The following is a 19,221-nucleotide window of genomic DNA, read 5'->3' as shown; positions in this document are numbered from 1 at the left end:
GGCAAGTGCTCTCTCGGGTGTCTAAAAGCCAAAGTTCTGGAACGCTTGGTCCGAAGTACAATGTATTTTTTTTTTTTGAGGTACAGAGATCAGGTGTACACGTCGTAGAACATCAATATCTCGCGATAACAATGTCAAGCGAAAAGTCACCTAATTAAAAAATGCCGGATTGTACTGGCAGTGTGGAATAATAAACTGGTAATTTTGAAACTGATTCCAGCTACGACTGCTTAGATATTAATCGTAGTTGTCTGTCAGCAATAAACAAATTAATTGAGAAAAACAAACAAACAAACAAACAAGTATGATTGTCACGAAAGACGAAACGTATTTTTTTCCCTCATGATAATCGTTATAACATTGCCATTAATCAAATTCTGGTTCAAAACCAACCGGACATAACTAACGAAAGCTTCAGCGACAAGGCTAATAAATTCTAAAACGTACTTGAACCTTACAACACAATTAATCGTGTTCCCCCCTTTTTTTTTTGGTGCTATGTATACTATTGCTTATATAATTTCCTTTTTGTTTGTGACCGAACTCGCAATCTGATAACTCGATTTTATAATTCTTTGCAAAGGTGTAGGGAAGGGGTCACGTGGTCTAAGTAGATTTCTACAACTTACTTCGACTGCTTTGTTTTGCTATGTCTAGAACTCAATCACCCTCTGGTAGGACCGATACGGCACATCATTGTGAGTGCTCGCCATTCAGGACATTTTTATTTATTCATATGATTTATTGATTTCAACTATTGGCATACAAACATACATCATTTCTAATTATAGTATACAAATAACACAAGCAAGAAAAATAAATTTTGCGAGAAAAGAAGCAAAAATAGTGTTGAGTTTGATTTTAGTTCACCTTGACTCATCTAACGGATTGATGCGTCTAACCCAGCGGAAGAGCTTGTATTTTTGATTCATCAACTTCGCCTAATTCATGAAATTATCATAGAATTTGACAAAAGGATTAAAATGTTGATCATCTGCTATTGTCGTGACTCCCACCCACATGAAGACGTTTAGCCCATTCTGTGTTGGTCTTAATCTTGTTAGATTTCTGTTAAATTTTGTTTTTTTTTTTCATTTTGTTCAATTTTTATGCGTTTTTTTTCAATCACGTGGTAGAGTTTGTTGGTAAGTAGACCATATCCTAAATGTTCTGGGATAATTGTAATGGTTGGAAATATTCATTATGATTGTCATTGTCATTGTCATCATTAATGCCATCAAACGTGTAATGTATGTCTACTTATTTATTGTTTGATATGCCATGCTTTATATACACGAGTAAATGGCGAAAAAGACAAATATGCACAAAATACACACACACACACACACACACACACACACACACACAAGGGCACGCATAGATAGACAAATGTCAAGACAAATGACTAGGAAAGAGTGGATGGAAAATGTTAAGCTTGATGTAAAGCATGAAACTTTGGTAATTATTCATAGTCACCTTCAGTGGGTTTATAATAAAATCACCCAGGAAACAGTTTATTTGCTGTACAAATGTAGGCACATACACGCACTCACGGAAAGTACGTAGCTACGTGAAGTATGAGTTTACACGTTTCGCCAGAATGGTTTTGATTGTCGCTATATTGTAATTCTTATAAACAAAGTTATTTCAGGTATATTTTACCTCCAATATACATCTTGCAAGTTTGTTTGTGTGTCTGTTTGTTTGTTTGTTTTTCAATGAAAACGGGCTGTAGGAAACCAGAAAGCGTAAGACAGAGAATTCAAAATGAGGTTGTCGTGAGAGAAGCAAACATGTCAAGCATGTCGAAATTCTTTAACAACGTGACGTAAACGGTCCATCGTCCTTTATCGTGATATTGCAATTATTTGAAAAATAAAGAATGAAAATATGTACTCTCATTAGCTAATGCGATAAGCTACATTGCATGATTTCGATTTTTGAAAAAAGTGTCCATCTGCAAACGTTATCTACAAGAAAATTAAGTTTGTCCTCCTGGATGGGAATGTGGAATAACAAAATGAAGAATATATTCATATAATCTATTTCCAATCATTAATTTCCCACGTTAATTTCTTTTAATTTCTTTTTCAAATATTTGACCCCTTCATAATGAGATGCATTCTCAACATGGTGGTGTTCGCCATTCCCGTATTCCCTCTTCTCCCCTGAACAGCCACATGGGTTGGTGGAGGTTATATCAACGGAACCGCGGAAGTAGTGTTCACTCCGGGATGGGGCCTCGTCTGGGCCCAGGCGCCATGGGGGTACAGCATCAGCTTCATGATCAGTAAGTTCGAGATCTGCATGAAGCCAGTTCCAATTTCAAATTCAATTTGAGGGGTTTGATCGCAAAAGGAGTTAGATTGATTCGTGATAATTTCAGATATTTAAAATTAGAACTGCTAAAAAAACCCGAAAATGTTAAGAAAATATAGGAAATTTTAAGTCATAACTTCAAGAACTTACCTTTTATGTAACAAGTGAGGCATTGTCGGAAAGGTTATATTTTGCTCTATCTGATGATGGACTTATTTAAAAATGTTAAGAAATGTCTCTTAAACCGTTTTGCGATTAAAATCTTCATGTATTTCTGCCACTTTTATTTGTTTTTGTTTTTTGCAAAAATGCAATTCAAATTCAAATTCAATGTTATATTAATTTCAAACAAATAAACAGAGAAAATTATATACAACGTATAAGTAGAACATATTTGTAATAATTGCACAAACGTAACAAAATACATGTGATAATGCGTAACAAAATGAAGAAAACATATATGTATTGTATTGTACAATGTACAAACGCAGTTGTCAGCTTGAAAATCACATCCTATCCTTTCCTATCTAGTTTTTCATTAAAACTCAGTGCAGCTTCTTTATCAAAAATACTTTTTTTAACGAGATCATTCACTCACACCTTGTCACATTTCTAACATACATTGCATAATATTCAATGTGCATAATACGTCTGACATTCACTTTAATAGACCACTGTGCATAATGTACTTATGATGATACATGCTAGTATGCATTAAAGCGCTCACATACACTTTGTACACACACATACTCAAACAATTATGCATTCCTGTCATTAAACAATGTAGCATCTTTCCGCCTACAGATGGATTGTTCTTTGCCAAGCAGATGCGAGAAAAGAATTACGTAACAATGCTGGACCCATTCCAGTTTAAATTCGGGGATCGAATGGGGGGAGTGTTGTTCCTCTCGGCCCTCACGGGGGAGCTTCTTTGGTGTGCAGCTATCTTAGCAGCCCTTGGTAAGTTTTAAAAGACAAGTTCACAGGCAAGTTCACCTTCATATACATGTGAACTGAGAGAGTGCAGCAATGTTGATAGAACACATCGGTGAAGATTTGAGGAAAATCGGGCAATCTTTGAAAGCATCTCGACGCAAGAATTTCATGAATTTGAATCGGGCAATCTGTTCAGAAGTTATGCATTTTTAGATTTCCGCGCAGTCACAGTTGGGAAGACTGCCAAAGTTTATGATGTCACATGCGTAGAACAATATTAGAACAATATAAAGAGAATTTCACAAAACTTCATTTAAAAAAAAAACAAAGTAGGCATTCACCGACAGTGTTAAGGGCATAATTCCCCCTGCCTTCTGAAAGGGGCAAGTCAAGTGTTCTTTAGTTATGCAAGAAAAGTAAAAATATGTTAAGTTTTTCCTATATATTTTATTCGTATCGTTCTATACATGTGACGTCACCAACTGTAGTAGAGGTAGCATCACGGAAACTTCGAAAATTTTTAACTGAAGGGATTGTCCGATTTTCCTCAAACTTTCACTGATGATTTCTATAACTATTGCTTCATTGTCTCAATAAAGTGTATGAAACTGAACTTGTCCTTTTTAAAAGTCAGCCACCTGTAGAACTCTTTGTCCAAGAGCTACTGGTTTCATTAAACTGTTTTATAGCGTGGGAAGGACGAAACTTGTGGAAGTCGTTGCCCGGCGGTTCTTTCATCTTTTATTTTTATTTTTGTGTATCAATGATATATATCATTTGCCAGAAAATACTGTCTTCGCCAAGGATGACATCTCAGGTTACCCCCCCCCCCCCTTTCACTGATATCAGTTCATACAAGTATTTGGAACTTCTTGGAGAATTATTATGCTTCTGTCATGGAAGATTTGTCGTTGTAATCTAAATCGTGCTACCTTGAGCTGTACGGGAATGAGTTAAAGAATGTATATTTATTGCGCAGCAGCACCGTTCATACTAAATTGATAACAAATCAAATGTATATAAAGAAATATATAACTCGGTTATACGAGTTTCCTCGAAACATATATGCATCGTGATAAACTTTTGACTGCGTTCAAACGCACCTCATTGTAACCGATGACGTATTAAAACAGATGAGAGATCATGTGATACTTCTAGATCTAACGTAGATACACCTGTAATTATTCAAATCGACATTCATGAAGTTACCTTGGATCTCAACAGTCTGCGGATTGGAGTACTAGTAATTGATTCATCAGCCCAGGTCTCTATTAAATACGTTTAACCACTTCTTGCATTTCAAGTGAAAAAGATCCTTCAAGGCAATTTTGCTAGCAAGGATTCCAGGGTGCTATCTATTCTAAGCTGGAATAACTGGATTTGTGATGAACAAACTTACTCCTCATAGTGAAAATAATGACCGAATATGAAGCCAGCACTCAAATACTGAAACAGGAAAATCAAGAAACAACTCAAGAAGAAAGATATTGAAGACTGGATTAAGTAGTTTTCTGGAAAAGGATACATTTTCCCCCGCAGGATCGACAATCAGCGTGATCTTGGATCTGGATCAAAATATGTCTGTGATCTTATCTGCTTGTATCGCTGCATTCTACACTTTCTTTGGAGGCCTATACTCTGTTGCATACACGGATATAGTACAACTTGTGTGTATATTTGTTGGTCTGGTGAGTTAACGGATTCAATAATCATTGATAGCATAAATAAAGTACCCATCAGCAAGACACTGATCAGCACGTATACTGTACGTGTATCCACGTCCATTTGTAATTCATCGCATGACTTTATTTGAATTGCTGAAACATTTTAACGTTCCACGACTGTACCTTATGTCCTTGAAAAAATACAATGGGACCATCCGCAACGATAACTTTTGAAATAGTGCATCAATCCAAATACAATTTCAGGGTATGAAACAAATGATTTATTACCCACATCTTACAGAAACCCCATTTGACTTGCTTCAGTGGTCAGAGAGAAATTAGGATTTTGTGTGTGTGTGCGTGTGTGTAGAGCATGTCAGGAATCCCTTCCCTCCAAGTTCTGTCCATTGTGTTCACATATTAATATGCATTTCAAAGAGCATCCAAGTGCTAAACTTGGAAGTATCAGACCCATGGCATGCTTTACAGCGATCCACATTTCTCTGTAACCGCTTAACCAAATTGAATGGGGTTTTCTGCAAAATAAAGCTAAGATGTTACATTTTAAGACCCTGAAATAGCATTCAGGCAGTTTAATCATATTGGAAGTTATCAATGCGAATATTCGTTTGCATTTTTTTTTCGGGGGGGGGGGGGAGGGGGGACATAATGTATGATAAGAACTACTCAAATCATCACATACAGAGAGACTTGAGGTTTACGTAGTCTTGTCCACCGACCCCCTCCCTCGCGCCCACTTGTTTTCCTTCACGCTAATGCCTATTCACCAGCCACAACATCCACACAAAACATTTTCGCGTTATGCTATACTGATGACGCATGGCAATGCGTGCTCTGCATGAAGTGCACTTTTGTTGGGTTATAATGATTATTTAAGCCAGTAAGCCTCCACAGAATGAACTCGTATAACATTCTTCCTGACACGCAGTGGATTTGTGTCCCTTTCTCGTTGACCAATGACGCGGTGGCGCCGCTGTCTTCGACCGCTAGCCAATGGGTCGGAACGTGGGAAACCCGACTGGTCGGTCAGTGGCTCGACAGTGCTTTTCTCATGGTAAGCCAAAATAATAATATGGTCGCACTCGCACACTTGGGTTTGCAAAACATATCAGAAAGAGCGAAAAGAAGACCAACATATTATAAAGAATAACTACATTCAGCTAAATGACATCACAGCTATAAAACAACGACAACATAAGGGGCATCCTCTACACATAAGTCGATACAGAATATAAATTCAGAAATAGAGACTATGAAGTATTCATTGAACACCTTCTTAAATTTCAACAATTTGATTTCTCGTTTGTTTTTATCCCTGTATTTTGTTCTGGAAAAACTTGAAAAGATATAACAAACGAATAACCTGCATCGAGCGACTTCGTCGCTCCATATATTATTAATAAATCACGACGCCTTCTTTGCGTATCACCAACATGGAACAAAACAAAAGTTAAAGCAAAAATGCTCAATACTACCATTGCATTCAAAACTTGACCAACTAGGATGGTGACATTTTGTATACCAAAAGCAATGGATATATAGATGTGCAAACCTGGGATAGATAGATCAAAGTGGTACTAACCAGAAATTAGGCAAAGTAATAAGAATAATATCAAAAGTCACCGTCATGATCCCATCCTAATTTGAGCTAGCAATTCACATATCATAGATATGTTGTGCGCAGATTCGGTTTTGATAAGTCTCGATGACACAAATCCAGGTTTCCCTCGAAAGAATCTTTTATGAAACCTTCATTCCTATACTCCTCTATACCATCATGATGTTCTACTGAAATAAAAAGAAGAACAAGAAAAAGAGTAACAGTAATGCACAATCTTGCTTCCAGGATATGTCATGTTATAATGTTGGCCTATATGCAATCAACGTTGCAAGTTTTAAAAATTCGCTGTCATAATGTTCGATTCCACAAGATCTTCGGAGGAGTACCATGGCAGGCCTACTACCAACGAGCCCTTTCGGCCAAAACGCCCGACCACGCCCGCAACCTCTCCCTGGTTGCCGCTTTCGGCTGCTTCCTAATGAGCATTCCCGCCTATGTGATGGGGGCCGTGGGCGCTAGCACTGGTAAGTTAGAAAACATCATCGTTAATCGTTGGACCTATATACTCATCCTCACCAGTGGCGGATGGGGGGGGGGGGGGGGGGGTAGGTGGTTTATATTACTCTTGGGTTCTTGGGGTTAAGGTTTTTTTGTTACCCCTTTTTGTTGCTGTTGTTATTTCAAGGCGGAGTTGTTATTTCAGGGCAGAGTGGGTGCAGAAACAATAAAAGACAAATGATTGAAAATCAAACAAAGTTATTAAACAATTTATTTTCATTGCAGAAGTTGTGATTTGTAGACCTATTCACATCAACAAAAGTCAACATGTGAAGGATGTCATTAATGATAAATTTCAATACGATTCAGACTTTGTTTTCAATATCGCATCAAGTCTTGCAATGACAATAATCGCCAGTCGTCAATAAGTATTAATCATGCATTTAAAAGAGAAAAATAGAAAATAAGCAAGGGCAGAAGCTATATCAAACTGTTTGAATAAAATCATTGTGTTATTGAAAAAGACAGACCCGTGAAATGACGTAAGATACCCTAATGGGGAAGGGGTTTGCTTGCTGCCCTATGGGGCGAGTATGATGGACACATCAAACTCTCCTACATTGCATTCTAGCAGGGTAAAATGTAGAGAAAACTCACCAGCAACCAACCTCTCCTGATCTCAATAATAGGTAGCTATAGCTAGGAATGAGGGGGTTTCCCCCGGACCAAGTTACTGAGAACACTGCTATCCAGATATGATTGTTCTTTTGTTCCATGAGCTATCAAGTTTACAATCATAAACTCTTTGCATTGCCTTTCAGTGAAAATTTTAGGAAAGGGTACGGAAGTACGCAAGGTTCTGTCACGCAAAGAAGGCCTATACAACAGGAAAAAGATGAACTTTAACTTGACTGTATTGGTAGTTAAGTGCACTATGACGAACATGGTATTGCTATGTGACACGTAAAACGCGGAAATGTTGCAATAACTTCTAGCTATTACATGTTTATGTTCCACATAAAAGTAAAGTAGGACTGCAGCTTGAACCTTAAATTCAAACTTGCTGTCACATCAAGTCCCGCTTTCAATTCTCCGTGTATTCGCCTCTTTATTGACTGTGTCTTAGTGGGGATTAGATTGTGACAACATAGTTTGATTGCGAAGTGATTCCTTTCAATATTTTCACTATTTAGCTTAATTTTTTAATAACAGAATCAATATAGTATCGCGAAAGAGGAGTGGACTTCATTGACTTGTTTTCAAGTCGAACAACACCGACGGAAGTTGCTTACTGGAGTATACATCTCCAAACAGAGCAAACAAGCAGAACTGTACAAAAATGTGATTCGTTTACAGCAATTATAAAAGCCACACATTATGAAATGCACTATTTGCCTATACGTCTACAACTGTGATCAATCATCAATCATTCAACATTCTTTTCGTTACGCCTGTGAAACGGAATACATGTTTCCCATGTTCTTTTAAATTGTTAAATTCTCCATCTTTTTTTTTTATCTAGTTGTCTGCTAATCTTTTGTTAATCCATACTCATTTTTCATAATTATAACAGTGTCACCCGGAGTAAACTGGTATCGCATCACATCGCAAATACAAAAACAAAACAGCCCACCTGAACACGAAACAAACGAAAAACAAGTCCAAACAAGATAACTTTGATGCTTTGCTGATTCTGTGTTTGTATGTCGTTGTTTTTGTAACCGTATTATACAGTGTGTTCCTGAAAAAAGTAACCGAAGTTCAAAGGTCAGCTATGTCAAGAACAAGAAGTTCATTCTTGTGAAATGTTTAATAAAAACAAAGTGGCTCATCAGCTTAATTTGACACCTTGCTTGCGTAACCATTGTCACGGATCACAGGTTTAGGGTCCTTCGAAGGTGAAGGGTACAAAACCTACATTTTCCAAGTTTTAGTTTGTAATGTGTGAACTTTTCTGTAAGTTTTTGGTTTCATCGTTTGTTTGTTTTTCACACCTAGTTTTAATGAAATGGTATCCCCTCTGTTAACGTTTTGCAAGTGAATGTAATTTACAGTCTCTGGTGAGTGCATCATTCAGCCCATACATTTTATGCACCAACACCTTCAACGTGTCCACCTCCCTTGTCGACACAAAGCTGTGAACGACGCTGCATGTCTTGCAACTGCTCTTCTAACCATTGCGGGATCATGAGGAAGAACATTGATCTCATAATGTCGAATACAGTTTACGCGCCTAGTCACCCAGATCACGTGGTGGGGATGCGTATACCCTGCTCTTTAGGTATCCCCAGAGGAAAAGGTCACAGGGTGTCAAGTCAGAAGATCTTGGAGGCCATTCCAACTCATGATTGAGGGCTATTATGCGTTGGCCAAATATCTCTACCAGCCTCTCACTGACAGCTCGAGCTTGAGCACCATCCTGTATCCACCAATGGTGCCGCAACTCAATTCAATTCGTATTTATTGCATTCCAACGGATAAAAAACATTCTGACAAAGGTACAGATAATATAATTCAAATTGACAACAAAAATGTAATAAAATGTGAAGACAGCAAGAAAAAGTAAGTTTGATAATAAAGTTGCCACCAAAACAAAAGGGTATATAATAAAGTCAGATTTAAGTCGAACGAATACATAAGAAGAAATACCAAACTAACCTAAGGCACATTATTAAGAAAAACACAACGGATACAATTGTACATTATTAAAAAAAAGAAATTGTTATTCATATTTTCTGCTGAATTCTCTATATAATGATTTTCTTATTGGTAAAAATCATACACTGAGTTTTCTTCACATTCAAAACGTAGCAGTAAAATATCAATATTATCTTCAGACATAAACATACTCATATCACAAGTGTACAAAATGAACTGTATTTTATCTGTGACATTGCAAATATCGTTAATACAAATAAAAAGAAAAGTGCACCAAGAATTAAACCCCGAGACTCTCCACATCCCAGGCTCAGATTTCCAACTATTAACTAATACAAACTGTATACGATTATCCAAATAATCAAAATACGATTTTAACAAATTACCTCGGATACCATATATATATATATATATATATATATATATATATATTATGTATGTGTGTGTGTGTATATATATATATATATATATATATATATAATTATGTATAACACTTATCTAATAAAATGGAATGATTTGATGAAACAAAAGCCTCTCTCAAATCTAATAACAAACCAATAACTGCCTGATGAGAATTTAGTGCATTAGGTACTTTAAAAACAAGCTTAATCAAAGCATGGGAAGATGAGTGTCCAGAACGAAATCCGTATTTACATGCTGTTATTACTGTACATCATATTTGTCTAAAAATATCAATAATCTATCATACATACATTTCTCAGGAATCAAAAAACAAACATGTAACACAGAAGATATTGGTCTATAATAAATAACATCATTAATTGATCCACCTTTAAAATCTGGTATAACTTTAGCAATCTTAAGTTTATTTGGAAAGATACCACTGGATATTGCACAATTAAGAATATCACTTAAAGGATAACGTATCACACGAATTACATTTCTTTCTTTTTTTAGTACAGTTACAACAATTTCATCATAACCAGAAATTGAACCATTATCACAATTACATACCATTCTTACAATTTTTCCTGGGGTAAATGGGCTTAAAAAAAACTTTATTTCTATCTTTATTCACAAACTGAGTATAATTATCATTGTTACAAACTTGAACTGAATTCTTCATTTATATGCATACCTACACTAACAAAATGATCATTAAAAATTTGAGCAATTTCTTCACCTTTTAAAGTTTTCTATTATCTACCAAAAATACTAGGTTGTCCATTTGTTTTACCCAAAGCCTTATCTATAAGTTTCCATTTCTATATCAAAATTAATCTCCCATAGCCTATTCTTAAAAAAAACTAAGTTCATTATTGTCTTTATTTTTTTAAAAAAAATGTATTTTGTACATAGAACATGATTATTCACACAATTTTCGTAAATCATTATTAGACCATGGCTTATTTTTGCGACATTTGCCTCTGTACTTAATTTTAGTAAAACATTTATCATACATAAGGGCATGAATTGAAAATAAAAATTTTCGTATGCAATATTAGCATCACAATTATCCACACGCCTATTAACTCTCATTAATTCACAAAGAAAACATTGTACATTTCTCTCATTTATCAATAGTTTATCAAAACCTTCAAAATAATTAGCAAACTGAGTATAATCATCATTGTTACAAACTTGAACTGAACTCTACATTTATATGCAAACCTACACTAAAAAATGATCATTAAAAATTTGACCGATTTCTTTACCTTTTAAAATTTTCTATTATCTACAAAAAAAAAAGAATACTAGGTTGTACATTTGTTTAACCCAAGGCCTTATCTATAAGTTTCCATTTTTTTTATATCAAAAATTAATCTCCAGAAGCCTATTCTTAAAAAAACCTCATTCTTGACAAGCTTAATTTCATTAATGTCTTTATTTCGAAATGGCCTATGTTACCTTTTCTCTACAATGGATGCACATTATTATCACCATTAACATTTTAGGCAGAAACCTACAATGATCAAAATGCTAACAAATTTCAAGACTACTTCCATCCTATTAATGTCACTGACTTAGATTTTCTGGTTCTAAATTTCACACACACTAGGCATTCTGTCTGTGAGAAAATCAATTTTGAAATGTGCTGTAAAGCTCAATTAGTGTCTTGAATATGCTCATTTTCAGGCATTTACTGTATGGCTATCTTTAGAATAATGTCAAGGTCAAATGATATGGATGACTTTTGATACTATTTGTTGCTCAAAATGGAAAAAAGTGGAAAATGATTTAAAATTATCAGCTATAACTCATCATTAATGTTATAATGACACACAATTCAAAGTTGGTGCAAGCACCCTATATATTGGAAATTTGAACAATTATTGATCTTATGTTTTTCAGCTGTATTTTCAAGGCCATTGTCATGTTAGACACATCAATCAATCCCAGATCTTCTAAATACTTGTCACAGACTACAAGTACTGTAAATATGAATATGATCAGGCATTCTGTCTGAGAGAAAAATCAATTTTGAAATATGGTTAAATCTTGTGTGTTGGGAATATGCTAATTTCAAGGAATTTACAGCTATTTTCAGAACAATGTCAAGGTCAATAGATCTGAGGATTACCTGAAATATTATTTGTAGCTTAAAATAGAATAGAAATGGAACATGATTAGCAGTTTTTATCTTAAAGTCACCACGAGTACTGAAATGGCATGCAACTAAAAGTCAATGTAAACACACTTTAACAACATTATGGCTACAGAAAATTGTTGGATTTTTTAACGTATGTTTTGGACATAAAACATATTTCTTATTACACAATTTTCGTAAATCATCATTTGCCTCTGCACTTTATTTCAGTAAAACATTTATCATACATAAGGGCATGAACTGAAAATAAAAAATTTCGTATGCAATATTAGCATCACAATTATCCACACGCCTATTAACTCTCATTAATTCACAAGAAAAATATTGTACATTTTTCTCATTTATCAATCGTTTATCAGAACCTTCAAAATCATTAACTACACTCATTTTATAACGACTTTTTAAACAAGAAAACAACAACAAATAAACTGGAAACTGATACATCTGCCAAGATAACATCAGGTACTAAATGATTCATATCATTTGCGAATATATTGTCGATTAGGGTAGCTGAGTGATTTGTAACACGTGTAGGGACATGAATAATTGGATAAGAAGCTTTGGTCATAAACATATCAAGAAATTCATTAATTTGTGGGCAAGAATCAATATCTAATAAATTAAGGTTGAAATCCCCTGAAATATACGATAACGTATTTCCTTAATGATATTATCTAATATTGCATTCAATGAAAATAGAAATTGAAGCAAGAGGGCATTTGGAGGTCCATAAATAGTAGCTAATATAGTATTTACTGGCTTAATATCCATTTCGATAAATATACATTCAATCCAGTCAGAGTACTCTCTGTGTTCTGATTGGTTTCTTTACCATACGACCGTTGTCTTGTTTTGCCATTGCAAAGACACGTCCATCTGATGTCCATGACGTTGTTACACTTTGACGGGATGTCTGGGAAAGCAGTTCAGCGTTCTTCTTTGTCAGATCTTTCACAATCACTATGCCGGAACCTTACAGCTTCCTACGGTTCCTCATCATCTCAAACTTGGCCTTGTAGGAAGTGAACTTCACTATGTTGGAAGGTGGGGAGGCAGCGCTGTTTCTCCCAGCGTTCGCGTAGGATGGCTGACCATCCTCGATCCTGTCTTTCAAAGTTTTCTTCCAGCTGTGAGACAATGTCCTCATTGATCAAGTCTAAGTCCATGTCACCATTCATGTTCTGTTAAAGAAGAATGACCGAGTTACTAAGCCACTTCAACTCAGGCAAGCCCACACACTCCATTTTTGTCTGCTCATGTTTATGTCTGGTGGATGTCCCGCAGCCGCGTAATCCACGACATTGTGGATGTTTACTCTCCCGTCCATGCTACATGCGGCTTCGTCGCCAACAACATGGTTTTCTAGAAAATTGGCATGACCCTCAATCCTGCCCAGAGCCACCTCGAAAAGTTTAGCCTCCTCTGGAAATCCCTCTCCAGCAGTTGATGACGCTCATGCACTTTGTACGGAAATATGTTAAGATCCAATCGTGCAATACGACGGAAAGTTGTTGGCCTTATCCCTAACCCATTACGGCGTGCAGTTGTGGTTCTAGGATGAGCCTCCAGTTCTCTCCTGACAGCCTCAATGTTTTCAGGGCATCTCCCACTCCTCCGCTTTCCAGAATAACCCTTGTTTCTGTTAAGGCTTGATCTGTATCGTTGGCATTTCTTTCTGGATGGAGGATCTCTGTCTGGGAACCGCAAACAGAATGCTTCCCTTATACATTGTGCTACCGGTACGATGAAATATTGTCACCACAAATGCCCTTCGCTCGCCATGATCAGATATCATTTGCTGATCAAGTCTAAGTCCATGTCACCATACATGTTTCTGTTGAAGAAGAATGACCGAGTTACTTAGCCACTTCAACTCAGGCAAGCCCACACACTCCATTTTTGTCTGTTCATGTTTATGTCTGGTGGATGTCCTGCAGCCGCGTACTCCACGACATTGTGGATGTTTACTTTCCGTCCATGCTAAATGCGGCTTCGTCGCCAACAACATGGTTTTCTAGAAAATTGGCATGACCCTCAATCCTGCCCAGGAGCCACCTCGAAAAGTTTAGCCTCCTCTGGAAATCCCTCTCCAGCAGTTGATGACGCTCATGCACTCTGTACGGAAACATGTTAAGATCCAATCGTGCAATACGATGGAAAGTTTTTGGCCCTATCCCTAAAACATTACGGCGTGCAGTTGTGGTTCTAGGATGAGCCTCCAGTTGTCTCCTGACAGCCTCAATGTTTTCGGGGCATCTCCCACTCCTCGGCCTGCCAGAATTGCCCTTGGTTCTGTTAAGGCTTGATGTGCATCATTAATTTATTGGTATTTGCACACATTCGCCCAGATAAGTCTTTCTGGATGGAGGATCTCTGTATGGGAATCGCAAACGAAATGTTTCCCTTGTATCCATATGCTACCGGTACGGTGAAATGTTGTCACCACAAGTGTCCCTTGCTCAACAGTAAATTGCGCCATGATCAGATATAATTTGCTGTCTCCTATCATATTTAAAACTGCACTTTTCTCAATTGAATACTTACAACGAAGTGATGTGTAGGGCATACTTACCTGACCTTGGTGTCAGAGCAATAGGCTGTTACATCACAATGTACGGCCAGTGGTCTCCTGACATTGCAGATGGAAATTTACCCGGTTAGATGAAACAATGTCAATTATTCAGAAGAATGCGGTGGTTTAATGCATACGTGACATTGCAAGAAGAATGCGAGGCTTATGGATACCTGACATTGCAAGAAAAATGCGTGGGTTATGCATACCTGATATTGCAGCAGGTCAATTACCCTGCTGGATGAAAATGTTGCAGTAGGCGTTTTCATATCAGCCCGATGTTTCGAAATAGCGCGCTATTTTCTGACTTGGGAAATTAACCCAATCATGAAATAGCGCGCTATTTGATAATGTGAACACAAATTAGCGCGCTAATTGTATCGCTCTGATCGAGAAAATTTCTCGAGTCCAACTCGGGAAATTTCTGAAATAGCGGGATAGTAGCGCGCTATTTGATAATGTGAAAACGACTCGAGAAATTAGCGCGATCCATCCCATCATGCCTAGCGTGTGTGACCCGATCGATCGAGGCAAACTGCACACAAATCATGAGAAGTATTTGAGAGGGCACACACACATTACTGATGCTGTTTGCACATACTCAGCTGTCGAATTAGCTCGAAAAAATGCGGGCTAATTCTCTTCGGGCTGATGTGAATAAGAAATGAAATAGCGCTCTAATTTGCAATCGCGAAAAATATCTCGAGCTTGGATTTTTATCGGGCTGATGTGAAAACGCCTACTAAGTGCCATTCATCTCTTTCATTTTTATTCAATGAAATGAATGTAGGAAAGGATGTGCTCAACAGAGATAGCAACTAGACACTGGTTACGTAACATTACATTTACTTGCAAAAAAAAAGAGTTAACAGAGGGAATAGCATTTCATTAAAACTTGGTGGGAAAAACAAACGATGAAATAAAAAAAAAACTTACAGAAAGGTTGTTTCGTACTTTACAAACCAAAACTTTGAAAAGGTAGGTTTTGTGCCCTTCACCTTCGAAGGGGTTACACTCTCTGATCCATAACAATGTTGACGTAATCAAGGTGTCAAATTAAAGCTGATGAGTAACTTCGTGTTGTAGTAAACATTTTACAAGAATAAACGGGGTCATCCCACTAGATCGATACCCACGAGTCATACATCCCACGAGTTCGACTATGAAAACAGGTCCACGAGTCATACAGCCCATGAGTTCGACACTAGGCAAATAAAGCCCATGAGTTCGACACCAGGTCAAAACAGCTCACGAATTCGACAGATACAACACGGGGCTTAATGTGTCGGTCTCGTGGGCTTTGTCAGCTTAGTGTCGAACTCGTGGGTTGTATGACTCGTGAGCTGTATAACTCATGGGTTGTATGACTTGTGAGCTGTATGACTCGTGGGCTCTATGACTCGTGGGTGTCGGTCTCGTGACGTGCACCCAAATAAACTACGTCTTCTAGACATAGCTGACCTTTGAACTCTGGTATACACGGTTCAACGAATAGTGCCTGTGCCGTAACATTTATCTTATCTTAGCTTTGTATGTCCTCTTTCCTTGAAAAAAAGTACTGAGCAAAACATTTCCTTTTGATATTACCTGGAACATGTTTACCAATTAAAAAATGTTCTAATTGTAAATTGACAATTTGGATGTAATGTATTTGATACTGGCATACTGTTTTCGATTGACCCACGTTTTACCAGAGCTGCTTTTCAGTAGATCACTCTTTTCCATCGCTACGATTACTTCTTGTCACTATTGCAAAGTACTAGTATGCATTGTTTCTATTCATGCATTCATATATTGTGTTTCAAAGTTTCGTTTCATTTCATTTATTTCATTTCTTTTCATTTTTATCTATATCATATCCACACGGGCACATGGTTCACCTGAAGATTGTTCAAGTCCGTGCATCTTAACAGTCACATGGCATGATTCAGGAACATACAGGAACAGAGTACAAAAAATGGCTTTTATAATTTGTATTTCTTACATATTGTTAATGAACAATCTGATATATCTACTTTGTTCTGCATTGACTTTTCTTGAATGGAAATAAAGCACAACTGAGTTGACATTGATATGAATCCGTTGCCTGGTTGCCAGATTGGAATATGACGTCTATGAACCTGAACAAGACGGATCCGTACAAGACACCAGGAATTATCCTTCCAGCCGTGGTCCAGTACCTGACCCCGCCCTTCATCGCTTTCCTTGGCCTTGGCGCCATCTCAGCCGCCGTCATGTCGTCCACGGACTCCTCCGTGCTGGCCTCAAGCTCCATGTTCGTTCGAAACATCTACAAGAACATCATCCGCCCACAGGTGATCGAACTCTTGTCTGAGCAGACTGAGCTGAGCAAACTCATGCCTTTCGGTTACAGTTCGTTATTCCGAAGGTTCGTTATTCCGAAGGTTCGTCAATCCGAAAATGGAATAAGGTTTGTACGAAACTTATTTCATTTTCAGACTGACAAACCTTATTTCATTTTCGAATTAAGAACCTTCGGAACAACAAACCTTTTTTCATTTTTGGATTAAGGAATCTACGGAATAATGAACCTTCGGAATAAAGAACCTTCGGAATAACGCCACAAATGCTCGGATCAACGAACCTTTAAGTATAGGGAATTTGTATATTCAGGAATAACGAACCTTCGGAATAACGAACATCTGCTTTTTATTAGCGTGATGCACAGCTTGTGATTTCAAACTGATGCTTTTTACTTACTGTTTGTAGGGAAACTTAAAAGTTGTCGAGCCAATTTCAAACCAGCTGCTTTCTAATCCAGGATTCCACAGCACGATTGCCGCCTTTCGCATAAGACAAGCCAATCTATTGGTAATAGTGGACCCACTTGAATTGCAATAAATTGTACACTGACTTAAATCGGCCTGAATATCTTCCAGTTCAGTGGGGTTTTTTTTTTCTCCCCCACATTTCGAACTTTGGCCTGCTCTGTATTGACAAAATACAAAAAGTATGAAACATATGAGTGATTGTAAATGTATACGTTGATGTAAACGTATCTGCAGTGGAGTATTCTTCATCCCCTCCAACTGACGGCATGGTGGCATGCACAGTGGATAAGACTCCTGACTCCTATAAGCGGAGGACCCGAGTTCGAATCTAGTCCAGTGCTTACGTTCTTGAACAAGATGTTTCTACCCACCATGTCCCTCCCGACCCGGGCGTGCAAATGGGTACCCGGCAACGCTTGGGTAATAATAAAAGTAAAGCCCTCTGATAGAACTGTGTCATCACTGAACAGCCTACAATGGATAAATAAGACCATACTATTGTTGTTATTATTATTATAATTATAATTATTATTATCATTATTGTTATTATTTATTATTATTATTATTATTATTATATCATTATTATTATTACCATTATTATTATCATCATCATCATCATCATTATTATTATAGCTATTATTTTTATTAGTGTGCCTGACCCTTATTTCTCCCTCCCCACCCCCAAACACACAATAGGCCTCCGAGAGGGAGATGGGATGGGTGCTGCGCGCGTCCATCGTGGTCGTTGCCACCATAGCAACCGTCATGGCCCTCACCGTCGAGTCAATCTACATCCTCTTCGTGCTCTGTTCGGATTTCGTCTTCGTCATCCTCTTCCCGCAATTCGTCGCCGTCATCCACGTGGACAAGGCCAACACGTACGGCTCTGCGGTTGCCTTCGTCACCGGTCTCCTGCTGCGACTCACGGGCGGAGAGCCAGCGCTACATATCCCTCCCTGTGTCCTCTATCCATACTACCACCCTGTCGACGGACAGCTCTTTCCGTTCCGCACATTAGCGTCCATCTTGACCTTCTTGGTTCTCGTCGCCGTCTCGTACATCACAGACGCCGTCTTCACCAGGGGTTACCTCGACAAAAAGTGGGACGTCTTCAAATGCTTCGTTGACGGCAAGCGGCGGCGGGGATTGGATGTGAAGAGTCATACCGCTCACTTTGAACCACTCAATGGATTCAAGACGGAGATTATCACGTACAAGGAAACGACCCTGTGATTCTGTTCTGTTCTCAGAAGGATCCTAATGAAATAGTACAATGCTACGAATATATTTGGCGGAAGTTAAGCCTGTAGGTTTAAGTTGCATCGTTACGTTGATCGGCGTGTTAAAGTCTTTCATAAAAACAAGACTCAAAGAAAGGAAAACGCCGGTCTTCTTTGTTGAAAAGAAAAATACTTTCTTTAATAGCGCTGATGGCAACGTTGTCGAAGTTTCTGTGTGAGTTTCATGTGAAAGAACATCTTTTCTTTGATCCTTTTAGTGCTAGGATCTCGTGTAGTCCTGAAAACTAGATTAGACGAGTGCAATGTATACTGCTCTTTAAGAATTTTGTACCAGACGAAATTTCCGCTAGACAGACATCATGGACATCGGATAATTATGATGCTGGTGTC

At 37.7% G+C, this 19,221-nt stretch overlaps 1 protein-coding gene across 1 annotated transcript in view; it reads left to right on the top strand.

Moving 5' to 3' along the window:
- The window catches only part of LOC139723705 (high affinity choline transporter 1-like), a 28,928-nt gene extending 10,105 nt beyond the window's left edge, over positions 1 to 18,823 (top strand). The window contains exons 2-8 of the mRNA XM_071634927.1: positions 2,177 to 2,290; positions 3,124 to 3,279; positions 4,795 to 4,943; positions 5,869 to 5,994; positions 6,872 to 7,025; positions 16,896 to 17,113; positions 18,287 to 18,823. Coding sequence (XP_071491028.1) covers positions 2,177 to 2,290; positions 3,124 to 3,279; positions 4,795 to 4,943; positions 5,869 to 5,994; positions 6,872 to 7,025; positions 16,896 to 17,113; positions 18,287 to 18,823 — 1,454 coding nt within the window. The remainder of the gene's footprint in view (positions 1 to 2,176; positions 2,291 to 3,123; positions 3,280 to 4,794; positions 4,944 to 5,868; positions 5,995 to 6,871; positions 7,026 to 16,895; positions 17,114 to 18,286) is intronic.
- The last annotated feature ends 398 nt before the right edge of the window (positions 18,824 to 19,221 follow it).

The sequence above is a fragment of the Diadema antillarum genome, unplaced genomic scaffold (assembly GCF_040938485.1).
Source record: "Diadema antillarum isolate AM-2024a unplaced genomic scaffold, OU_Dant_1.0 scf00000197, whole genome shotgun sequence".
NCBI classification, from domain to species: Eukaryota; Metazoa; Echinodermata; class Echinoidea; order Diadematoida; family Diadematidae; genus Diadema; species Diadema antillarum.
Note: the sequence above shows the minus strand (reverse complement) of the source record. Positions and strands in the feature narration are given on the sequence as shown.